This window comes from Cyprinodon tularosa, unplaced genomic scaffold (assembly GCF_016077235.1).
Source record: "Cyprinodon tularosa strain WSP-4 unplaced genomic scaffold, ASM1607723v1 ctg212, whole genome shotgun sequence".
Taxonomy (NCBI): Eukaryota; Metazoa; Chordata; class Actinopteri; order Cyprinodontiformes; family Cyprinodontidae; genus Cyprinodon; species Cyprinodon tularosa.
This window is the reverse complement of record NW_024038786.1, coordinates 947,843-974,941: the sequence shown is the minus strand read 5'-3', so window position 1 is coordinate 974,941 and position 27,099 is coordinate 947,843. Positions and strand designations below refer to the sequence as shown.

The 27,099-nt window shown below is 37.7% G+C and overlaps 1 protein-coding gene across 3 annotated transcripts in view; it reads left to right on the top strand.

The window, feature by feature from the left end:
- The window catches only part of galnt13 (UDP-N-acetyl-alpha-D-galactosamine:polypeptide N-acetylgalactosaminyltransferase 13), a 73,837-nt gene that overhangs the window by 10,752 nt on the left and 35,986 nt on the right, over positions 1–27,099 (top strand). For all 3 annotated transcript variants that reach the window (XM_038285622.1, XM_038285621.1, XM_038285620.1), the window contains exons 2-4: positions 7,056–7,347; positions 17,953–18,121; positions 23,729–23,895. In XM_038285622.1, coding sequence (XP_038141550.1) covers positions 7,206–7,347; positions 17,953–18,121; positions 23,729–23,895 — 478 coding nt within the window. In that variant the 5' untranslated portion in view covers positions 7,056–7,205. The remainder of the gene's footprint in view (positions 1–7,055; positions 7,348–17,952; positions 18,122–23,728; positions 23,896–27,099) is intronic.

Sequence of the window (27,099 nt, the reverse complement as noted above, 5' to 3'; positions counted from 1 at the left end):
GGACTGATGAAACAAAAAAGCACATAAGAAGTAGGTTCTCTCGTCTATGCGGATTCTGTAGAGATCTTTAAATGTTTAAAATAAAAGGATGTTTGAGTGCAGGGGTCTACAATTCCAGTCCTTGAGTTCTGCTGCCCTGCATTTCCTTTAAAAATGCTGTACAACCTGCTCTGCAGTCAGCCTGCACTTACAACCCTTTGCAGGTAAAGTGAACCGCTCCATGTCATGCTGTGTGACACATTAATTGCACGACACAACAGTTTGATGATGAAATTCAATGTAAACACTTAATCGATTTTTATTGATTTGTTGTTGCTGTCCTTAACAAAACCAGGCAAAGAACATTATTATTTGGTGTTGTATAAGCGATTGATGGATGGAAAATTATGCATGGCTTTGAAACATGTGATGTGCTGTTGAAATCTGTTCCTTTCACTCTGATAACCCTAAAATAAATTAAGGGCATATGGTCGTTTATTATAAGTCATTTAACTTGTAAGTGTACATCTTTATATATAAAGCTTTTCTGTGAAAACCTCAGAGGTTTTCTAGAGCATTATTAGCTTCATGAAGTCCATATTGCATAAAAAGAGACAGTTGGGCTGAATTTTAAAGAGGAGTTGGCTCATAAAAGAATAGTGCTATACAGAAACATCTCATAGAGTTTAAAAATTGGCTTGTCCAGAGTCCCTGTTTGCATGTACTTTACTGTTTGTGACAAGTGCTTACTTCTACTTGCAGTCATGGATCTGCATGCTAGCTGCAACTCTCTACCTTTTTATGTGGTGGCAGACTCACTTTAAGTGTATTACCTAAACGCCTGGAGTGAGAAATTTACTGTCTTTCTCTTGTTACATGTAATATGACCAAAATTGAGTGCCTCTGCGATTTGAAAATGGTGTTTTATTAAATGAAGATTATATTGCAAATGGAATTAATTACCCTGCCCTAGTCTGGATGGTGCTCATAGACACCAGATTAGCTTTTTTTCTGCTCCATTAAACTTTTATAGGACCGTCCTCCCTGAATCACTGCTGCTTTTTCTTATGACCACCTCAGTCAGCCATTGTTGAGGGCTCCAACTGTGAACTGTCCTAAATATGGAGCAGCAAGACAATAGCTGGGTCCTTTAACCACAGCCAAACAGTTTATCCCCTTTTATGTCGCCGTCCAATTGGGATTGATCTAAAACAATCCCAGTTGGACAACTGCAAATTTAAAATTGGCTCTGGTCTTCCAGTAGTTCTTTGGTCTAGTCAGCTTTTGATGTGTAGACAATGTTTTTGCACTGATTTGTATTCTTTTTGGTTTTCATGTTTAAACACAGATGGTTAACCAAAGCTATTTTGATCTCCTGGAGATTTTTCAGCAGAGTCGGTGACATTGTTTTACGCTTTGTAGTGCAACATTATTCAGTTTGTTCTATACTTTTTGACCATTAGTGTATCTGAAAATTGAATTTTTTTGTGAGTAAAAAAAAAAACAACTAAACAAAAAACAATTAGACATGCCTTAAAATTGTTTAACGTATATCATGTGCATTCTACTGTAGTTTAAAGAAAGAACAAATGTCTTGCATGAACGTTTTTGAAAAATGTAAAAGCATTTCTGTTGTTGGCAACACTTAAAGAAAATGTCAGAAAGCTGCAAAATTGGTAGGTCTATATATTTTATTTTTCAAAGGAGAGAAAAAGGCAGGACAGAACAAAAATCTCTAGTTTAGCACCACACCAACAGTGTAAAACACATAAGCTGCAGAAAAACATGGAGTTGGCAACATCATGCTCTGGGCTTAAACTCTTCTTTAGATTTTTATTTTCTGATGGTCATAAAATTATTAACCTTTTAATATACCACCAAGATCTGACTCATTATATACAAAGCTCTGCTAGATTCCTGAAACTGAAGAAAGCTTTTATTATTCAGGATTCAGGCATTAAAACAATCAACATCAATTTATATCTGCAAGGAAATCTGTTGGGTCCCCTGAAAGCAGCTTTTCAGAAAAGATAAATCTGATAGTTCTGAAAGGTACCCACATATTAAGAAGTTACGATATGACATGGTTAGGATTCAGACCAAAAAAGAATAGCATAAAAGCTATTGGATAACAGGGTACTTTGATAATGTCATATTTTAAAGATTTGTAACACATAGGTCAGCTTGTTTCATCTCATTCTTCCACCTTACAAATTTGCTTGTCTTTTGGCTCAGTTATGTTATTTAGTTATTGAGATCCTTTTCTCCATTAACTGGCCTTTTAATAAGAGTCTCTTTGGCTCCAGGCCTTTAGCTAGAAATGTGTATGGCCGTCCATTGTACGGCCTTTTTTTTTTTTTTAAATCAGAAATTGTAGGCCCTGTGGTTCCAAGGAAACTTTGCTCAGATGTAAAAAATTTTCCCAGCAGCAGCTGCTGGAGTTGGAAAAATTTTACTTTTGCTGCTTAACATGCCACATCAACCAATCAGAGAAGTTGATCTGATGCTGGCAGAAAGAGGAATGGCACAGCTGAAGCAACTTAACTTAAAGGAAAAGTCCGGTGGTACAGTATTCAGTAGTCAAACTTCTGAAAGTACTTTAAATATGCAATTAGTACATACTGTTCAATAAATGATAAGTGCTTTTAATTAAGAGTAATTTCATTTGAATGTTCTTTACCAGAGACATCCATGGTTTGTGACGTCATGGAGCGGTATTGGCTGTTGATCAAGTCCCAGTGCTGTATCTGGTGTTTGTCAACGTGCCATTATACAAGTCATCTTGAAAAGATTCTTCTTCCAAATGCTGGTTACATATTACGTGTTTGTTCTCTGGCCAGAGGTTCGATGGCAAATCTTCCCTCTTTAAGTTGGCAATCCAACGATGAACCCGTCCTTGGAGGATGATGAATGGGAAAGGTGAAATAACAAATTTGTTTCACTTTTACCTGATGTATTACAACCAGAGATGGGAAGTAACGAAGTACAAATACTTTGTTACCGTACTCAAGTAGATTTTTCTGATATTTTTACTTTACTTTACTACTTATTTTTATGGCGACTTTTTACTTCTACTCCTTACATTTTTACACAAATATCTGTACTTTCTACTCCTTACATTTTAAAAAATTGGCTCGTTACTTTAGTTTTGAATCATTTCAATGGAGTTACCGTTATTATTTTTCACTTCATCAATACCAAATTCAATCTAATTGGATGGGAATCTACGTTGCATTTGACGCACCACTACAAGATGAATCGACAGATTCGGCGGTATTCATTCGTGGCAAATTATTGCAGCTTGGTGGCGGAGGCGTTAGCATAGTAGTATGGACGACAAGATGATTGAAAATGAACACAACGGAGATCTAGTCCTATTGGCAGACATCCATTTAAAATGAAGGCAACGGCATGAAAAAAGTGGTTTCTACTTTTACTTTTATACTTTAAGTAAATTTACAAGCCTGTACTTTGTTACTTTTACTTGAGTAAAGAAGTTTAATCAGTACTTCCACTTTTACCAGAGTATTTTTTAACACAAGTATCTGTACTTTTACTCAAGTACGGAAAGTGAGTACTTTTGCCATCTCTGATTACAACATCGAACTGCCATGCATGTGGGAATTGTCATTTTAACTTTAGCTCTGGTAAATTTCAATGTTGAAGTCCTCTTGAAATCTTAAATAATTGATGTTGATTACAAAAGTGTCTAGTAGCTCCCATTGATTTTTTTTTGTGAAGCGGGGAGAATGGCGCTAGGTTTACCACACCGTGACGTCACTGCCGGAAGATGTCAGGAGTGAGATGTTACTATATATGGGCAAAGATGGCTGGTGCGGGACTCAGTGATTGGACGAAAATTATTATTTATATATTTTTTCCTGATTAACGCTAAATTGATTAAATCACCACAAACGTATTAGTTTTAGGTATAAACAATGATCCATTGATCATTCCTTGCTGACCGGACTTTTCCTTTAAAACGTTGAAACCTGCCGACAAAATATGCTGGCTTTTATTATTCTGATGGCTGCAGTTTGTACCACTTACCTGAAAAATGCTAACATCTACTTCCAGCTGCGACAAACAGCAAGGGAAATACCCCCAAGAGGCGACACGACCTGAGGCAGCTGCTGCTGGGGATTCCCAGTGAAAATAATATTTTAAGGCAGGATCATAATCTTGATGAACTGACTGCACAGATGATGCTTTAGTTGGACTTTCTCGCACAAAAATATATGAAAACTACTTTTTACCCGTTGATCACAGCAATTATAGCAAAGCAGCTCTCTGCCGTTGAACACAGGAGCAGCAGAAGCATCAGAGACACATCTGGACATACTTTAGTGGACCTGACCTTAATGTGTACAAGCACCAAAACTTTTTTTGCTGCTCAAATCACGATGTCAACATAGCATTATACTTTCTGATTATTTGAATTAACCTATGAAACATATCATTGTACCTAAAAGTTATCATGTCTTCCTCATGAAATTTCCACCTCTCGTCAAGCACACACAGTTCCCATAATCAGGAGAAAAGCAGTGTTATAGCAAAGACAAAAAGTTAGCTGCATTCCACCTTAAACTGCAATAGCGTTTCAGAGAGTCTATATTTCAAAATGTTCCAGGGTAGGATACCCGCCTCACAAAGCCTAAAGATGTGATACACCAAGGTGTACACCCTATGAAATATTCCTAGCTAAAAGCCTGTTTGGCTCTATATGATTTTAATCATTGTAAAAACATTATTATGTGTACATGACGTTTGATGGGGGAAAGAGGATTTTTTTTAGTTCTTATATTTCTGTGCTATTTATGCTTCAACAATACTCTATAATTTTCACCAAGTGGAAATCCTGTTTGAAGGAAAGTTATGTTATTTTTCATCAGAAAATAATGGGAGGCCCGGGTTCTTTACTAGAGGATTTCTAACCTACACAAACTGCTTTTGATATGAAAGCTTCTCATGGTTGTTCCAGCACTTCTGATGAACTAGAGGAAGACTTTTAGGAAGAAACAAACATAATCCAATCCCATCCTTTCAAAACAGCAGAGAGGAATAAATAACTCATCACTTAAATTCAAAAGGGTTCTGGGTTGCTAAGAAAATGTATTACATTTCTGTTTCTGCTCTCCTTTTTAAAATAAAAGCTTGGTTTTTGTTCACTGAATGCAATATTTCCAAATTTTACTATAAAATTTTATTGTTAGTCTGGGTTTAGCAGCTATGCTAAAAAAAAATGCTTAAAAATGGCATGATTCTTGGGCTGTTTTTGGTGAACAACAGTTAATACATCTCCAGGAGGGATTTACAATCATCATTGAGAAGTCATATATTTATCTAAAGCGACACAAAGTTTATAGCTGTTTTCCATGACTAAATGGTTTTGCATTTGAAAAGCTTAACATTGGTATTTCAGAGACTCATCTGCCATTTGGACTTGGACAAAAATTCTCCCTATTTTTCTGGCCTGATTGGACATCATTGTTCTGCTTTTGCCAAAAGCTGTGATCCCCCCACATTACTGAACATGCTCCATCCACCTGTTTTGGCATTCGGCACAGTTATCTGCCTTGTTCTCTAATTATACAGGCTTGTCTCTGCCAAACAAACTGAGGTGAGCAGTGTTCTGCCCTCTTAATTGTGACATTAGCTTTGCACAGAAACTAATGGGGAGCTGGGTTTGACCTACAGAAGGAAAACAAAATCAGGTTTTTAGGAATATATGAAAATATAAAGAAACAAATAAAAAAATAACATGGATAATTGCTACTCTGTATATGTATTTGAATAAAATAGAATACACATCATTGCCCTTGTAGGAAAATTAGTTGTCTCCAAGCTGCACTCCTTAGGGCTTTGCTCTATACCAGAGGTAAGATAATGATTCCCTCCACCCCAAAACAACAAAGAACCACACCCCTATACAAATGAATATTGCACACAACATGAATTGTATGGACATGAATTGCATAGACCCATAATTTATTATTTGAGCTGTGTCACAAACCCTGAGACTTAATCAGAGTGGTGACTGTTTTTGTATTTGAATTCTATGTTACTGAACAAAACAAAGTAGCACATATCTGAAATGAAAAGAAAATTATTTTTCAAGGCTCAAAACCAAAAAGTTGGGTTTGGATTTGTATTCAATGCCATTACATTTGATACACCTGAATAAAATCCAGTTTAACTAAATGCCTTTAGAGGTCATTTGATTATTTTTAAGACTCCCCCAATTTAGTCACAGTGTGAATACAGCTGTTCTTTGAAGGCGTTTAAGGTCACTTCTAGAACATTATAGAAGAAACAGCATAATGAAAACCAAGGAGCATACTGTAGCAGTTGGGTCAAAAGATAAGCTGTAGGGAAGTTTAAAGCAGGGTTACGATAAACAAAAACAGCATCTTTCAACAGAGATCTGTTTTCACCCATCATCTTCTCAAGTTATAGCTATAAACTAAACTGTTTGGCTAGGATAGCACTTATCAGACAAGCACCCAGGAGGAAACTAGACAAACTGCAGAGATGCAAAATCAAGTGGGAGAGTCTGTTATCTTACAGTGGGACAACAAATACTGCTGTACATCTTGAAGAATGCTGCTGCACTATGATCGGTCCCATTTTTCCCAAATACATGCACAGGAAATGATCCACACATGCACAGAAAGATTCACACAAGCACAAAAAAATCCACACACACACAAAAGACAAGATCCAAAGATGCACAGAACGATTCACACATGCACACAAGAACCACACATGCACAGAACAACATTCACCAAAGTATTTCTGGTCCATAAACAATTATAAACTAAAATACAAATTACCGGTGGTCTTTAAACTATACTGCATTTGTTTGTGTGAAGCTGTTGCAACAAAACATGATTCTATAAAATATTGACTCTAGGGTGTTGGATAAAAATGCATAAAATATCTTTAAGATTAATTTCTTTTTTTCAATATTTGTTCCTGTTTTTTAGCTGTTGTTTATCACTTTAACATATTTTTAAGTAAAAAAAACAAAAACAAAAAACTGTCAGATATAATTTGTTCTTTTCCTCATCCTGTAGGATGATGTCTCCTGGCCATACCTGCTCCGTCTCATCCCTCCATGCTTTCCCCCACCTCCGGTGATCAAACACGTCTCCAGCTGTCTGAGACATCCAAGGTCCTCGCCTCCATCCCTCTTGTCTGGCTGACTGACTGACTTCCCAGAGGTGATGCGTCGGTTTGTTTACTGCAAGGTGGTGTTGACCACCTCCTTAGTGTGGGTGCTGGTTGACGTGTTCTTGCTGCTGTACTTCAGCGAATGCAACAAATGTGATGAGAGGAAAGATCGCTCTCTACTCCCTGCCCTCCGAGGTGAGTTCACAACCTTGCTCACACCTTTTAGTTCCAGACAAAACAGGAGGCAGCGTAAAGTTTCAGGCCAAGTCTGAGAGGGAACCAGTCATCTCTGGCTTATTAACTCCAGTTTTATAACAGCTGCCACCCATAACGTAGGAGACAAAATTATGTGTAGTTTGCTTTTTGATATGATAATCCTTATTAATTGAAAAAAAAATGTAATTAACTTAACATTTTAAAATTTAAACTAAGAACAGATTTATTTATTCCACTGATAGATTCAGGTTTAAAGTAATCTTATAGTTTCAGTGACAAAGTCATTATTAATGTTTTAGTTGTTTTGTCACAATTCTGGCTTCAGTTTGAGAAATCTGTAAAAAAAAAATAAATAAAAAAATAATAATAATAAAATAAAATAAAAAAATAACTAAGCTACATTTTGGTATTGGAGAAAAAGTTGTTTTCATCCTCGAAGACTTTGAGCTCATCCCTAAAAATAAATCCTTGAAAATACAGGTGGAAGTTGACATAAATCTGTAGACAAACTTTCCAGCAGATTATTCAGAAAGGTATACATAATTCCTGTCAATCCTTTTTCTGTATTAAAATATAGAGGAAATCAAACTCAAATGTTTACTATTCTAGACTGATTCCCCCTTTCCAAGGCTTCATTACCCTTTGGATGATTTCCTATCAAAACAACAATGTTGGCGTCTGAATGAAAAAATATCATAACTTAATATGCTGGGATTATTAAGAATTTTTTACTTACATTTGTTCAGAATGTTAACCATTTTATATTTCTTTACATTGCAGTTGAAAAAACCCCAAAACCTTTACCAATATTAAATTAAAAGTTTGGTCAGCAAGAAATAATCAATGGATCATTATTTATACCTAGAACTGATATGTTTGCGGCAATTTAAATGTACACTATGCAACCGGTGTTGAATTTCCAGCGAGGCTCCCCCCAGAGGGTGAAAGTAAAAGTGCACTGTCGTAAATATGCACAGCTGTTCTCCTGGTTTCTCCGTCAAGCCAGGCGCGGTTGTTTTGAGCTTAGCAGACAGGCGAACGCAACGAATGACTAATGCTGCGTTCACACTGGACGCAGCTGGCGCGACAGAAGCAGCGAGTTTACATGCAAAGTCAATGGTTGACGCGCGTCAAGGCGCAGCAAAAGGTCCCGCGGCGCGTATTGAGCAGCAGGCGCAGCGCGTCTGAGCAGCTGAAGCAGTGTGTCGGGCGCGTTTAATCATCTGACGCAGGGAGAGAGACACAGCGCTGATGATCAGAGGCTATGATCACTCCTCTTAAACAGTTTATTGACGCCTAAATTAACTTAAAATGCAGAAATCTGCCGGCAGAATATGCAGTTTGGATTATTTAGATGAAAAACACCTACCAGCTGCCGCGGTGAACCGCGAGGAGGCGACCCGGCCAGAGGCTGCTGATGAAGGGATTCCTCCTGTCGGCGCACCGCTGGTATGTGGGGGTCTGAGCGGCTCCGACGGAAAAAATATTGAAGGCAGGATAATAATCTGAATGAACTGACGGCACTGATTACGTTTTCAGGTGTATTTTCTCACTTAAACACATATTAAAACTACTTTATTCCCACTGATCACAGCAAATATAGCTGCAAGGCAGAGAAAGGATAGTGAAGCTCCGCCCAACGCGCGTCAGACCCACTTTTGCACCGCGCAGCCAGAGCAGCAAAGCTGCTTCAGCCGCGTGTCAGAACTAACTGGTACAAGCAGCAAAAATGAAGCAGCAGACGCGATTTTGCTGCTTTTGCTGCGTGAACGTAGCATAACTGCACAAAGATCGCCACTGTGCTAGCAACGAGAATGCTTTTAACTGGGGGGTGTAGCAGTTCTCGCCGTAAAGCAAGACCGACTCTCGCGAGACTTCTGAGCCTATGGGTGCGGGTCGGTGCTCCTGCAATTGCAAGTGCGGTATTTCCCCCACAGACCACCAGGGCGGCCGAGAATACCTTTGTCCAACCTGAAATTACTCATTTAATCATCCAAAACGATATGGAACACATTACTTAACTGAAAAATGTTGCATAGTGTGCCTTTAATGAGTTTAGGGTAATCAGTAAAAAAATAAAACTTATGATTTTCTGGGAGTGGCCATTTTTGCCCAAATATAGTAACACCTCACTCCTGACATGTTCTGGCAGTGACGTCACGGTGTGGTAAGCCTAGCGCCATTCTCCCCGCTTTACAAGCAAAATCTGTGGGAATAATAGACACACCTGATATCATCAAAAATGATTTAAGATTTTGAGAGGATTTCACCATTGAAATTACTGCGGTGCTGGTCGTTGGATTTCCAACTTGAAGAGGGAGGATATGCCATCGAACTTCCAGCCAGAGAAAGAATTAATATGTAGCCAACAGTTCAAAAAAGAATGTTTTCAAGATGATTTGTATAATGGGGCGTTGTGACAAACACCAGATACAGCACTGGGACAACAGCCGATACTGTACCGTGAAGTCAGAAACCGGTCGGTGGCATTAGTGTTTGACTAACATGGATGTCTCGGGTAAAGAACATTCAAATGAAATTACTCTTAATTAAAAACACTTATCATTTATTGAATAGTAAGTAATAATTTCATATTTAAAGTACTTTCAGAAGTTTGAGTTGTGAATATGACCAGACTTTTCCTTTAAAACTGATAAATGTCCAGTAATGCTATTCTCACTGCAAATTGATTCAGAGTATTTTCCCCATTTATTAAATGAAGTAGACTTAAGGTTTGTGTGAAGTTTGACGCCATGCCTGGGACAGCTTTATCTGTACTCTATTCGTTTCACCAACAGTCAATGCTGTAAAAGACCAACATTTTATGGATCTGGGAGTGTTCACTGGCTTATTTAAAATTGTTTAAATGTACAGATCATGATCATATACAGAGCATGAATCAATGTTGCTTTAGGTTTTAGCTTCCATAATGTTTTTCTTAATATTATTGCACTTTTAGGTTGGAGCTAGCCAATTTCTTTTGTAGGAAAACGAAATACATTGAAGGGAGCATTGTCCACAGTAATAAAGACTTAGCTCCTGGAATGAAAAGTCAACATACCAACTGAAAACAGGCATAAAAACCTCTGCTATTGTTCATCATTTTACAGAACATACTGGGTTTATTGACTGTAATCCTTAATGGATCACTTCTATTTATATTTAAATAGGTAAGATTAGTTAGATATCACAAAAACTATATGAACAAGTAACGGGATGTGTACCTCTTTCACAGAACAGTGGCACATTGCGGCACAAACACACAGAACTGAGCTTAAGGATAATTTAACATGTAAATATAAAAGAGAACTACAACAATTTCTCTGTGGAGTAACCTGGGGTGGCAGGTGTTGTGGGTTGGTGCTGTGTAAATAAATAGAATTGAATTGAATTTTCTGATTGCAGCTTTTCTTCTTGTGTGTCTCTCCAGATTTAAACACTATTAACATTCATTGTACTCATAGCTGTATACATAACACGACAGCTAAGGGAGTAGGACTGATGGAAAATCGATAGCAGTACCGACATCTGGCTGGATCCTTTACTGTTTAATATGAGTTATTTTTTTTTTCAAACCAATTAAATCTCTTGAACTACTATTTAGGTTTAAAAAAATCATTGGTCAATAAGATTCTTTTACAGGTGCTGGTCATAAAATTAGAATATCATGAAAAAGTAGATTGATTTCAGTAATTCCATTTAAAAAGTGAAACTTGTATATTATATTCATACATTACATACAAACTCATATATTTCAGATGTTTATTTTGTTTAATTTTGATGATTACAAATGACAACAAATGAAAATCTCAAATTCATCATATCAGAAAATTAGAATATTGTGAAAAGGTTCAAAATTGATGGCCCCTGGTGCCACACTCTAATCAGCTAATTAACTCAAACCACCTGCAAAAGCCTTTAAATGGTCTTTCAGTCTAGTTCTATAGGCTACACAATCATGGGGAAGACTGCTGACTTGACAGTTGTCCAAAAGACGACCATCGACACCTTGCACAAGGAGGGCAAGACACAAAAGGTCATTGCTAAAGAGGCTGGCTGTTCACAGAGCTCAGTGTCCAAGCACATTAATAGAGAGGCGAAGGGAAGGAAAAGATGTGGTCGAAAAAAGTGTACAAGCAAGAGAGATAACCGCACCCTGGAGAGGATTGTGAAACAAAACCCATTCAAAAATGTGGGGGAGATTCACAAAGAGTGGACTGCAGCTGGAGTGAGTGCTTCAAGAACCACCACACACAGACGTATGAAAGACATGGGTTTCTGCTGTCGCATTCCTTGTGTCAAGCCACTCTTGAACCACAGACAGCGTCAGAAGCGTCTTGCCTGGGCTAAAGAGAAACAGGACTGGACTGCTGGTGAGTGGTCCAAAGTCATGTTCTCTGATGAAAGTAAATTTTGCATTTCCTTTGGAAATCAAGGTCCCAGAGTCTGGAGGAAAAGAAGAGAGGCACTTCATCCACGTTGCTTGAAGTCCAGTGTAAAGTTTCCACAGTCAGTGATGGTTTGGGGTGCCATGTCATCTGCTGGTGTTGGTCCATTGTGTTTTCTGAGGTCCAGGGTCAACGCAGCCACATACCAGGAAGTTTTAGATCACTTCATGCTTCCTGCAGCTGAGCAACTTTTTGGAGATGCAGATTTCATTTTCCTTGTGTGCAGGACTTGGCACCTGCACACAGTGCCAAAGCTACCAGTACCTGGTTGAAGGACCATGGTATCCCTGTTCTTAATTGGCCAGCAAACTCTCCTGACCTTAACCCCATAGAAAATCTATGGGGTATTGTGAAGAAGAAGATGCAATACACCAGACCCAACAATTCAGAAGAGCTAAAAGCCACTATTAGAGCAACCTGGGCTATCATAACACCTGAGCAGTGCCACAGACTGATCGACTCCATGCCACGCCGCATTGCTGCAGTAATACAGGCCAAAGGAGGCCCAACTAAATACTGAGTGCTGTACATGCTCATACTTTTCATGTTCATACTTTTCAGTTGGCCAACATTTCTATAAATCCTTTGTTTTTATTGGTCTTCAGTAATATTCTAATTTTCTGATATGATGAATTTGAGATTTTCATTTGTTGTCATTTGTAATCATCAAAATTAAACAAAATAAACATCTGAAATATATGAGTTTGTATGTAATGTATGAATATAATATACAAGTTTCACTTTTTAAATGGAATTACTGAAATCAATCTACTTTTTCATGATATTCTAATTTTATGACCAGCACCTGTAATTCTTTCTCTCCTCTTGACTTTACCCCTGCATTGCTGTATGTGTATTTTTGTAAAAATTGTCAGTTTTTGAGACATATTTTTGGATTCAAGCCTATTACTTTTGTTCTATTTTACATGCCCCTCTCTAACATGATTGTATTCACATACATTTTAATAATTCATCCAAAAAGCATACATACCTTCTCTGTGTTATAGAAAACTGCTATTACACCCCTTCCTCATTTGTCAAGCTGTTAGAGCACATCTCCAGCAGAGAACCTCCTATAGTGAAAAACATGCACAAACAACAACTGAAACTCTGGAAAAGCTCCAAAACATACATACCCTGAAGAAAATCTTATGTTTTTTTTTTCTTTTTTTTTTTTCAAGATTATGTTTTCTGAGATCATATGTGCAGAGTTCATCTTTAGCAAAGCCTGATTCCTCGCATGCCCTCAAGAGAGCAGGTTGCCACGTTTTATAAGAGGCTTACTAATCTGCTTTTAAGTTGGAATGTGGTAGAGCTGCTGGCCATTCTGGCTGATGCTGTTAAAGAAAGTAAACTTGTACACTGTAGTTAGTTTGCATGATGGTTGGATCAAGTCTCTTGGTTTATCAAGCATTGCAATAAACCCATCTATTAACATCTTTTAACAATCTATTGACCTGTAAGTTGCATTTTGTATCCATCCAAGCAGAGGCAATTGTGGCATATATTGTATACACAACTATAAAATAGTAATTTGTAATATTTATTCCCTTTGTTCAAATTCTGTTATTTTCAAAGAATAAATGTAAAGAATGTTTCACTGTTTTCTCTTTTGGACTGCACAATACTTGCTTGCAGTAATTTACTATTTATTTAGCAGTGATTTCACAAAGAAAAACATCTAAGGTTAGTAACTCAGTTCTTGGAGAATTGAAGTAATTAGTTAATAGTTAGAATCTTTTTTTTATCTAAAATGTAGAAGCAAATTAGATGTTTTTGAACTCTGTATTGTTTCCATGATTGAAGCCTTCAATTTGCTTTGAAATGGGTACGAAAGGGAAAAATTATGCTTGACTGAACACGAAGAACATACATTCAACAAAATATCAATGCAACACTTTTGGTTTGGCTCCCATTTTGTATGAGATGAAATCAAAGATTTTAAACTTTTTTAGCAATATCACCATTTCCCTATAGTATTGTTCACAAACCAGTATAAATTTGTGATATTGAGCACTTCTCCTTTGCTGAGATAATCCATCCCACCTCACAGGTGTGCCACATCAAGATGCAGATTAGACACCATGATTAGTGCACAGGCGTGCCTTAGACTGCCAACAATAAAAGGCCACTCAGAAAGGTGCAGTTTTATAGCAGCAGAATGCCACAGATGCCACAAGAGTTGAGGAAGTCTGAAATTGGCATGCTGACAGCAGGAATGTCAACTAGAGCTGTTGCTCATGTATTGAATGTTCATTTCTCTACCATAAGCCGTCTCCCAAGGTGTATCAGAGAATTTGGCAGTACATGTGTAACACCAGCCCAGGACCTCTACATCCAGCATGTTCACCTCCTAGATCGTCTGAGACCAGCCTCTGAGACAGCTACTGAAACAATTGGTTTACATAACCAAAGAATTTCTGCACAAACTATCAAAAACCATCTCAGTGAAGCTCATCTGCATGCTCGTTGCCCTCATTGGGGTCTCCACCTGACTCCAGTTTTTCATTGTAACCGACTAGAGTGGCAACTGCTCACATTAACTAGCATCTGGCACGTTGGAGAGGTGTTCTTTTCATGGGTGAATCCCAGTTTAAACTGTTCAAGGCAGGTGAGAGACGGCGTGTGTTGCGTTGTGTGAGTGAGCCGCATTCTGATGTCAATGCTGTGGATCGAGTGGCCCATGGTGGAGGTAGGGTTATGGTATGGGCAGGCGTCTATTATGGACAAAGAACACAGGTGCATTTTATTGATGGAATTTTGAATGCACAGAGATACCTTGACGAGATCCTGAGGCCCATTTTTGTGCCATACATCCAAGAGTATCACTTCATGTTGCAGCAGGATAATGTACGGCCCCATGCTGATCTGTACATAGTTCTTGGTAGATGAAAACAACCCAGTTCTTGGCCGGCAGACTCACAAGACATGTCACCCATTGAGTATGCTGGAATAGCTGTGCTACATTGTTTAGTTGTTGGTCTTATTTATTTAGAGATTTATTTCTGTTGTAATTCACCATCTGTAGTGCTGACCTATTTCTAACAGCAACTGCATTTACAAAAGTATGTTACTCACAAAACTAGCTTACGTATACGTAAATATTGTGTACACTTTTGGAGCAGTTCCTGCAACTTTTGTTACTGTCAATGACATCAACACATGAAATGTTTAATGATGACCGACTGACATTTCTTTTCTGTTTTAAAAACATATATCTTAGCAGTCAACAATATGCTAGTGATATGTTTTCTTTATTGGCAGTCATTATTTAATGACAAAGAAAATAGACATTCATTTATATTTAAGAATAAAATGATTAAATGTAAATGCATTATCTTTAGCAACGGAAACTCAGTATGTTTTCCTTTTGTCTAAACTATTAATTTATGTGATGAACCTTATCTTGTCATTTTGCATAGTCGAGGAATTTCTGTTATATATAATATAATGTCAGGGGTGTCAGACCTGCAGGCAGGAGGGAGAGCACTTTGGTTAAAGGAGCAGAAGATCATAAATTTAGCCTATGAAGGAGCCTCCAGCTGTGCTCGGCTACACAGACCCTTTTCTGTAAAGTAAATGAGACCGAACATGGCTGCAGGATGTTTGAGGCCTTGTTATAAACGACTCAGCAGAAAATCTGCATATAGACTGCTGTTCATCTTGACAGTCCAGCTGAGGCAATAATGAAGCTCTCACAAGACCTATAAATATTGATGCAACACACCTCATATTTATTGAGATCTGTGGTAAAGATATTTAAGAACTCATCAACAAATTACAGGTGCTGGTCATAAAATTAGAATATCATGAAAAAGTAGATTGATTTCAGTAATTCCATTTAAAAAGTGAAACTTGTATATTATGTTCATACATTACATACAAACTCATATATTTCAGATGTTTATTTTGTTTAATTTTGATGATTACAAATGACAACAAATGAAAATCCCAAATTCATCATATCAGAAAATTAGAATATTACTGAAGACCAATAAAAACAAAGGATTTATAGAAATGTTGGCCAACTGAAAAGTATGAACATGAAAAGTATGAGCATGTACAGCACTCAGTATTTAGTTGGGCCTCCTTTGGCCTGTATTACTGCAGCAATGCGGCGTGGCATGGAGTCGATCAGTCTGTGGCACTGCTCAGGTGTTATGATAGCCCAGGTTGCTCTAATAGTGGCTTTTAGCTCTTCTGAATTGTTGTGTCTGGTGTATTGCATCTTCTTCTTCACAATACCCCATAGATTTTCTATGGGGTTAAGGTCAGGAGAGTTTGCTGGCCAATTAAGAACAGGGATACCATGGTCCTTCAACCAGGTACTGGTAGCTTTGGCACTGTGTGCAGGTGCCAAGTCCTGTTGGAAAATGAAATCTGCATCTCCAAAAAGTTGGTGAGCTGCAGGAAGCATGAAGTGCTCTAAAATTTCCTGGTATGTGGCTGCGTTGACCCTGGACCTCAGAAAACACAATGGACCAACACCAGCAGATGACATGGCACCCCAAACCATCACTGACTGTGGAAACTTTACACTGGACTTCAAGCAACGTGGATGAAGTGCCTCTCTTCTTTTCCTCCAGACTCTGGGACCTTGATTTCCAAAGGAAATGCAAAATTTACTTTCATCAGAGAACATGACTTTGGACCACTCACCAGCAGTCCAGTCCTGTTTCTCTTTAGCCCAGGCAAGACGCTTCTGACGCTGTCTGTGGTTCAAGAGTGGCTTGACACAAGGAATGCGACAGCAGAAACCCATGTCTTTCATACGTCTGTGTGTGGTGGTTCTTGAAGCACTCACTCCAGCTGCAGTCCACTCTTTGTGAATCTCCCCCACATTTTTGAATGGGTTTTGTTTCACAATCCTCTCCAGGGTGCGGTTATCTCTCTTGCTTGTACACTTTTTTCGACCACATCTTTTCCTTCCCTTCGCCTCTCTATTAATGTGCTTGGACACTGAGCTCTGTGAACAGCCAGCCTCTTTAGCGATGACCTTTTGTGTCTTGCCCTCCTTGTGCAAGGTGTCGATGGTCGTCTTTTGGACAACTGTCAAGTCAGCAGTCTTCCCCATGATTGTGTAGCCTATAGAACTAGACTGAAAGACCATTTAAAGGCTTTTGCAGGTGGTTTGAGTTAATTAGCTGATTAGAGTGTGGCACCAGGGGCCATCAATTTTGAACCTTTTCACAATATTCTAATTTTCTGATATGATGAATTTGAGATTTTCATTTGTTGTCATTTGTAATCATCAAAATTAAACAAAATAAACATCTGAAATATATGAGTTTGTATGTAATGTATGAATATAATATACAAGTTTCACTTTTTAAATGGAATTACTTAAATCAATCTACTTTTTCATGATATTCTAATTTTATGACCAGCACCTGTATCTTTAGGTTCCTGGAATGTGCTGAGCAATAGGGTGCCACCCACCCAATCTGTCAATCCACTGTTAATCTGTCTGTAATTTTTAAAAAAGGGTAACATCATTGCCACTGATTGCTGAATGTTTTCACCGTTTGGGAATCTCTTGAGATGTCTTTCGTGTTTTCGTACATACAGATAGGTTGTAATCGGCAAAGAAGTGCTGCAATCAACACTGAAAAAAAGAGCAGGTTCAGCTGAGGTTAACAATATGGCCAGCATCAGTCCATTTCAACAAATTCTTTTTCTATGGAATCCTCTTAACTGTAAGGCGTGCAGCCAGTGTCCAATGTTGTCCTGTTTCATGGAAGCCACAGCCTCTGTTTTGAGGGATTATTTGAGGGAGAGTGGGGGAGAGCTGCGTCATAAATCCATTGGATGTTATTTACCTTTGTTGAAGGGAGCTGACACTGTGCTGTAGAAGCAACACTAATCTGCTGATATTCTGCAGGCAGAAATGTTAGAAAGAGTGTTCTCAGGAGGGTTATAGGTAAATATGCGGACAATTTATTGCTTTTAAACTAGCAGAAACTGGCAGAATCCTAAATCTCTTACTTTTTCCTAAATCTCAATAAGAACATGTCATACAAAGAGTCACAAAAGCAAAAAACTGCAATGGGAGTATGCATTTGCTTCAAATTTTATTTTACTTTTATGTTTAACTTAGTGCCCTAATATTGACAAAAACATTTCTGTACTCTTACAGCAGTGATATCTCGGAGCAACGAGGGTCCAGGCGAGATGGGAAAAGCAGTAAACATCCCAAAAGACGACCAGGAGAAGATGAAGGAGCTTTTTAAGATCAACCAGTTCAACCTGATGGCCAGCGACATGATTGCCCTCAACAGGAGTCTACCAGATGTCAGATTGGATGGGTGTGTAAGCTTCTGCTTCCACATGACTGCAGGGAATCACATTACTGTTCTCCCCATTAAACAGCTGCTGCAACAAATCTATACAGGGAAATCAACCCAGGAACATGCTCACACTTTCCGTTAGGAGAAAGGGCTGCAGATAGCGATGCTGTCTGCAAAATTAATTAAAATCTTTCGATGTCATTTTAATTCATGTTTAAGTCATTTGAATAATACAATGTTTAAGTGAATGTTTAAAGGTAAAGTGGAGGATTTTTGTGAACTTTTGAAAAGACCCACCCTTCCCACTTAGAAAAAAAAATGCTCATGCACAACCCTGTTCCCGCTCCTAACAGGAAACGACTTTTAAAAGTATACGAGAGCATGCACAAGCCCATTTCTCCTTGTGCATGCTCTGTTTAAACGTTGCTGTTTGCATCGCTCGTTGTTTGCATCGCTCATACAAGCTTACTTTCGTAAGGAAGATTTGCGTTTTCACTTACGACTAGTAAGTGAAAATGTAGATGAGCACATAGGATGGCCTTATATAATTATATATCACCAGAAGTATTGACAATTAGGAGACCACCTATTTTGATTATCCACCTGGAAAAAGAACTTCCTTCATTATACCTGTAAAGTCGTAGGGAAGTCATATTTAAATGTCTAATCATTCTGGCTTAAACATCTATATAAATGTACTCTTTATTAGACTAAATTGTCCCAAAAGTTAGAAAATATCTATTTAAAAAAATCCTGTCTTAAAATCTGTGTTTTGTTTTTTCTCGTTATCTTCTGCAGGCTAGTTAGTTATACGTTAGCTTGTACGCCTGAATTCGTCTTCTGTCAATCAAATTTTTTCGGTCATAGCATCTTGATTCATTTGTCACAGCTAATATACGACTGATTGAAACGATTGAAATATGAAATAAGAATCATTTACTTTATCATTGAGTTACGTCCCAGTGTTCGTGGGGATGGACGTCTGTGTTTTCGGCAGTCGTAGAGCTAACAGAACTGGCAGCGTTGTGGGGCAAGGGCTCAAACATGTACGGCTTTACGCCTTCTACATCAAGTGAAGCTTCTGCCACCCTGGCGTCTTCTTTCACAACAACTTGTCCCCGCTTTCCTCCTCTAAATAAAAAACGTATGACATAGGAGACTCATCCGAAACCTCCGAGACAAAACTCTCCTCCTCTTGCATGTTTCCACTATCCATAGCGTTCCTTGACAGTGTCGTTTCTAAGTGCTACTTGGTCCCAATGTAATTTCCCATTGGGAACCTACTAGCACTAAGTTGCTAACTGGTTACCAAAATGCTTCCTACAAAACCGGCCACAACCAAACTTGCTTGCGAACCTTCCACCACAACAATCCCACCCCCTTTGATAGACGACCAATCACATTCACTTTATTTACTCATGTAAAGTTGGGCACCAATCGGGAGAATTCGGAAATGCTTCTCTACGACTTAACACTTATTTTTTTTCAATCTGACACTTTTTTCTAGTAACAGTGCATTGCAGATATTTTGATTGAGTATGGTACTATTCTGTGCGAAACGTCTCAAGTATGACTGAGTGTACAGTGAAAACTGTACAGCATCTGCAGCAGTGTAGACATTGTGCTCTTTTATTGTTTGAATATAAAGCTATAACTTAATAGATCCATCTACAAACTTATCGTCAGGTATTTCCAGGAGCCACAACTTGTGACCAGAGGAATAAGATTGTTCAGATAAAGGGCCAAATGGGTGACTGTTGTTGCTTTGGTTATAATGGCAGATGTTTTAATACTAAGCTGCCACTTTATAAGCAAAGCTTGCTGGTCATGCTGTAATAATTTCAGGTGGTTATCAATGTCATTAAGGGTGAAGATATACACAAATTGTATTGCTTGCTGTAAAAGGCTAGAACAGAAAATGAGTAGGTTGAGTCTGGTTTTAAAATACCCACCCTCCCCCACCCTAAAAAATTTAAATACTCCTCATATTTTGTTTTCCAGTCATTTGGTGTTTTCTTTCGCAATGCAAAGAATTGCTGCTGGCCTAGTGACAGGTTTCAATGCACCTGCTACTGGTCGTAGACTTTATAGGGCATGGAAAATTTAGGGATACAAATTGGCTTTAGATTTTTATTTTTCCTTTTTTTCAAGACAAAGTACTTATAGAAAAATATGCATTGTTAAAAAAGTGTGAGAAGCATTTTTTCAGTCCTTGATTTAGTATGTGTTTTTTAGATTAGCAGATGGAAAGGGTGAACTTGATTAGCTCGCATCATGTTTAGGTACAGTTTCCCTCAGTAGCCTAAGGTCTGGTGATAGAAGAGGTCCTTGCACTGAGAAGACTGAATAGGACTGATTGGTGTTTGTTAAAAGGCTAAAGATTTTTAATTAATGCTATGGTAGAAATACTTATGAAGTCCTCTTAAAGGTATAATGGAGGATTTTCGCAAATTATTGAAAAGACCCGCCCTCTCCACTTAAAAAAAAAACATCATTTATAAAAAGAATCTACATGTACAACCCTGTTCCCACTCAAGAGAGGGAGCAGCAAGAGCATGCATAAGCCCATACCTCCTTGTGCATGCTCTGTTTAAAAGTTGCTGTGTGCACTGCTCATATAAGCTTATTTTCCAAAATAAATTTTTCCAATATGTCAGACTCACGTAGCACGTAGGACAGCCTAATGTAAACATATCACCAGAATGATTGACATTTACCTTTTTGATGATCCACCGGGAAAAAGAACATCCTCCACTATACCTTTAAGGCAAAATACAATGACACTATTATACTTATATTGATGATTTCAACTGAGCCGTGAAAAACAGATTTTATTTTTTTTAAAGAATCTGTATTCTGTGTTGGAGAACTTTAGATGCTATGATTTTGTCTCATTCTCTGTTTTTGTATTTATATGATTTTAATGTTGACTCTATGACTTTCACTGCTATACACTGTTAAATAGCGCGAATGTGGTTGTTTTACTTTTGCTTAAATACTTTTGTTTGGGTCTTGTGCGCTGTAAACTATCAGTATAGAAATGTTAGACCATGGCTGACTGGATTACTGTGGTGTTGGGAGTGCAAGGCATTGGGTTTCATTTATTGAGGATAACTAAAACCCAACACCATGGATGAATAGAACAAATGATTAATTTACCCCAAAAAACTAGATTTTGATTTTTACTATCAGCAAGGTGTTTCATAAAAAAAAAAAAAGTTGGAGGAAGAGCTGAGATGTAAAATGAAACATGTCTTTTCTAAGAGACATGTGGGCAGCTGGTACACGCAGCTACGGCAGTTTCTTTCAAGGGTTTTGGGTATTTTACTTCTTAATTTTATTGATTTAGTAATAATTATTCCCATTTTTTGTGATATCCATTGACTTGTAAAAAAACTATGTGACAAAAGTGACATGCAGATCTGCCTGTCCTGTTAGTACATGTGTGTACCTTTATCGTAAAAAGCCTTTTATTTGGCCCTTAATGTTTTTTTTTGTTTATTAAAGGTGTAATAAAACCAGGCATACATTTTCTTGAAGCTGGCATCAGCGTATAAAAGCTAAAAGTATTTTTTAAATCTCCCTGTTAAAAACAGGGTCGTCTTATCTGATTGAACTCATTGCTTACCTTTAGCAATGCTAACCACCAGGTTTAAAGCATCCTTTACATTTGGATGTGTTATATCAGGGGGAGATCAAACATGAGTAGGACAACAATTTATCCTGAGGACTGAAGTTAAACATCGTTGGAAGTTGTTGATTTTCCATTGCTCTTGTTTTAGATTAGGTGACAGAGAAAAGGTGAACGGTCAGCTGATTTCAGCTCCAACATTTTCCATCCAGCTTAGACCAATCGTTCTCTCCATAAAAATATTGCAATAGATTTATTACAGTATTCATCTTAGCCCCACAAAATCTTTGCAGCTATGCAGTGAGAAATCTGCAGATATGTTAAGATATATCCATGAAGGGCAATACTACTTTTCCTTTAAGGCAACCTCCTGGCCTAGTTCTGTCAGTCTAAGATGTCATATCCAATATACAGGACCAAACGAGCAATGCTGTCTGCATCGGTGGCTTTCTTCACCCTCCGTCACTTCTCCCAACTCCTAGTCCTGCCATTCACAGCGCTCTTGCTGTCCACTTCTGTAATGTAGCGAATTCTTTATTCAATAACATCGACTGGTTTATGGCAGTCTCTGGGTTATTCTTTCGCAAACATCACATCAAGCCAAGGACATGATGACATTGCTGTCAGCACTGAATTTTCTTCTTTCCTCCCCTTCACAGTGAGAATATTTCTGCACCGGTGGCAGCGTTTGAAGAGAAGCAGTATTGCAAAACTCTGCTCTCAGACTCTTTAATGTGCTGCTTTTATTTCTAACAGCATAAGTTGAAAGCAATTCACTCACACAACATTTTTGATGTTGTTAATGTGTCTCAGTTTTTTAGACAATTGTCCCATTTTTATTTATTTTTTTACACATTTTGAACCCACCCTTTAACAGTGAATGTAAATACTTTAATGATGCTACATTTGAAACTGCATGAAGTTGACTTCTTTATTTACCATATTTAGCATATTCTACATATTTAACATATTTTCAGTATTGCTTTGTTTGTCTTTCAACTAGTTTTTTAACCTTAAACTTTGTGTCCTTCAATTGTGTAACAGTAAAAACACTCCTCTCCCTCAGTCAGTTTACTTTCTTAAAGCTACAGTGTGTAATAATTACAAGGATTACCTGATAAAAATGTTCTATATTATATATATATATTTACCAGTGTTTTATTGCTATTACACTGTCGCAAGTACAAAGCAACAAAATTAACTCTCTGCATTTAACCCATCCCCTTCGGGAGTAGTTAGCTGCCACCGGCAGTGCCTGGGGAGCATTGTGATGTTAAGGGTCTTGCTCAGGGAGCCAGAGTGGCAGGCTGTGGGAGTGGGGCTTGAACTCAAAACCTCTGGATTCCAAGTGCCATGCCCTAACCACTAGGCCTCCACATTTGCCTCCCCATCCCCCCGAACAGCTCTGGTCCCCTCTAGAGGAGGTGTCCCCAACACTTAGGAAAGCCCTGGTATATCATGTATGAAATTAAATGACATGTTGGATTCCCCTGATTTGCGATCAGACTCCTGATGTTCTGAGGAAAATTCATCACTGAACGCATCAAACACGGCAGGATTAGATCTAGGATCCGCACCTGTCATAATAGGAAGATTAAGGAGAAATTGGCATGCTTATCTCGCTGTGTAACCCCCCCTTTAATGATAAAAATATATTGTTTATCTACAAATAATACTTACTGTATATCTACTTATGCTCTAAGTTAACTACCCGCCGAACACTCAGCAGGTCTATATGCTATCAATCTAGCCCTTCAGATCAATGGATATCTCATTATGTCTTGGGGTGTGTGACACTTAAACATTAGCAATGAATCAATAAGATCTCTGGAAGATCATCTGAGGTTTGTGTTGATCAGACCTCCTCAGATCTAGTCTACAAACAAAGATTTATACTGTTTAAGGAGAATTTTGGTGGTTCTATTTTGAAGGCTAGTGTTGTATTTTTGTAGATGTTATTATATTGATTTCTCTTGTCTGTGTTTCCCTGTTAGCTGTAAGACCAAGATGTACCCAGATGACTTGCCCAACACCAGCATTGTCATCGTGTTTCATAACGAGGCATGGAGCACCCTGCTGCGGACCGTTCACAGTGTCATCAATCGCTCCCCGAGGCACCTACTAGTGGAGATCGTCCTGGTGGATGATGCCAGTGAGCGAGGTTGGTAGTTTTGACTCTGACATATAAGTCTCTCTGCATTGACTAAAAGGACATGTTAGATCAAGCTGTGTCCACCACTTAGTATCACAAGTGTCTACAATCTTGCAATCAGTCATTGGCTTTTATATTGGGCTACAGGTAGTCACCGTACTGTTTTGTGACATGGTGTGTCGTGTCGTGAGTGTTTAGTGATGGGTCCACTTAACATGGACCTGAAGAATGGAAGTAAAGAATTTGTCTCATGAGATTAGAACTACATTTTTGCGAAGCATGTTAAAGGAAAGGAAAGATCCCAGAAAAACTTCTAAAGAGATTAAAGGTGAACTTCAAAATCAAGGAACATCAGTGTCATGTTGGATCATCCGTAATTGTATGAGCCAAAGTGGACTTTAAAGGAGACGACTAAAGAGGTCAGTGTTGAAACAAATCATAAAAAAGCCCAACTGGAATTGGCCAAACTACCTGTTGACAAGCCATAAAGATTATGGGAGAATGTCCTATGGATTGCTGAGGCAAATGTCTAGGTTTTTGACAAGACACATCAAGAAAAAGAACACTGTCTTTAATTTGAAACACGGAGGAGGCTCCGTTATATTCTGATGCCGCTTGCCTCATCTTGCACAGGGTGTCTTTATATTCTGAAATCTCAATAATATCAAGAGATCCTAGAGAGAAATGTGCTGCCCAAGGTCAGAAAGCTTGGTCTCAGTCGCAGGTCATGGGTCTGTTACAATGACCCAAACACAGCTAAAAGAATTGCTATGAGGAAAACATTGGAGGGTGCTGATTTGGCCCTCTATGAGCCCTGACCTAAATCCTATTGAACATCTTTGAAAGGAGCAACGTAGAAGGAAACATACCATGTGGAAAAGGCACCCCTAAAAACCTGAGAAAAGTGGAGCTGTTTGCTAATGAGGAGTGGACCAAAATACCTGCAGAGAGGAGCAGAAGTCTCAGTGACAGTTACAAGAACTGTTTATTTGCCCTAATTGCCTCAAAAGGTTATGCAACAAAATATTACTCTGAGGGTACCATCTTTTCTGCCCAGGCCTGTTTCATAAGATGTTTTAGAAACAGGGTTTAAAAGCAATCTCTGGATTTCATTTCCATAGAATGATTTTTTTATTAACTTGCTTAATTCTGATTAAGGTTAGTGACCCTCCTTGGTTTCTCCTGCATTAAAAAAGGTGTACCAACTATTTTGACCAGCTGTGTATATGCTAAAAATCATAGCTGGAATATATGATTGTCAGCTGACAGTTTCCTACAGGTGCAGGAAATCACACACATACCAGAGCACTATGATGCTGTACTTAGTTTATGCTAAGCGTTTCTTATTTTTCCCAAATAATATAATGTTAGACCTCTCTATCTAAATAACATTATTCTGGATATCTGAGGATTCTGGTCTTGGTTTACATTGTCTCTAGCAATATTTATATTTAGTTTTTTTAGAGAGTGTTTTTTATTTCTAGCTCAGCTCCTGTTAAAAAAGCGGAGTCTCTAAATTTTAGAGGGATCCACTTCATATAAACAATAGCAAGAGTCATGTTCAGGGCTAGTGATGATATTTTAGCATTACATTTTAGGCATTTAGTGTTGTCTGACTCTTCTTTTTGCATCTTTCAGTCTGCTAGCATGGTTTTTCTTAGATGGCCAGACTTAACGAACATGTTGAAGTTGTTTTGAATATCCTTAATTTGATAATTAATACTGTGGGATTCAGGCCAGCTGACAGCCTTAGCTTGGTCCAACGCAAAATAGAAATATATTGGCCCCCAATATATTTGGGCTATATGGATATATTTTATCTAGTCTCTGTGTGTTTGTGTGTATTCAAGTAAAGATTTTCCTAGTAGAAAATTATGTGTTTAATAATTCATTTAAAATTGAAAAATATAAATTTTTTATTTAGGATTAAAAAGTCTATTTCATGCATGCATCACAAGTAACATTGACTTTTTTACATTTACAAATAGATAATAAATTCCTAAACATGTTCACTCTATGGCTGCTTCTTTTGCCTGGTAGTCATGTTATTCGTTTAAAACATTGCAAAATCTTAACAATACCTGTTGGTCTGGTCTTAATTATAACTTCATCCAGCAAAGATAGACAACAAATCCTTGACAGAAACTGCTGAGGTTTTCCACCATCAGAATTAGGGTAAAGAAGATGTGTAAATAAATACCTTCCTAATATGTTCCGTACAAGAAACTGCATTAATGTTTTGGTTTCTTTTTTTCTATGTTTAAACACTTTTCCCGAGCTTTGGTTTATTTATTTCAAATTCTTGGAAAAAAAAAAATTTAATACATTCCTAATATCTATGTGTTAAAAGAAATAAAACTTTTTGTATGATTGTAGCCATTCTATACTTAAGAATATCATCTTGTGCTACTTTAAAAATGTAGCAGGACATGTGCTAAGGTTAGGATGATATACCCTTATATGTTTCATTACTAATTATAAATCCTTAAGATTCTCTTGCTGATTTGTGGCTGTTTGTGTTAATATTAGACAAGATAATCAAGTCTGAGCTTTCTAACTTTGTTCAGCTCTTTCTACTGTCTTCTATTATGTCTTATCTTTAAAGCATTATCTTTGCCTAATATACAGAAATGTCACTTAAATGTCATCGTCTTATAATTTTTTTTTTACATTGTTGGATCTATAATCTGATTTCCAGACAGAGTTTTTTTTCTTAAAGGAAAAATGTTATATTTTATAAAAAGAAATTACTTTCATCGCAATATTTATTGAACTTAGTATATGTTGCTCATCATGTTTTTGAATGTGCCACTCATTTGGTGTTGGTATTAATAATGAAATAAGCAAGCAGGCACAGTTGTTTTCTTTTATTTTTAATTTTTACATGTATTTAATTTATGCCAAATGCTTTATTCAGCAGTTACACAATAGAAAAGACTTGCCTAGGCTGCACAATATTAGAAAATCTTGTGATAATGACTATAATATTGGTATATATTGTGATGATGTGGTTATGCCTGTATTTTCTTAACCCCTAACCCAAACAATAAGATATTTTATTCTGCTTTACAAATACATACATTTTTTTGGATCTTTCAGCTTTTGCTGTAAAAGGTGGTAAGATCGCATAAATTATGAATGCCTTTATCGTCCCACAGGGTAAATTCAGGTGTGATAAGTCAAACAGAACAAAATTTTCTATTTAAGCTGTAT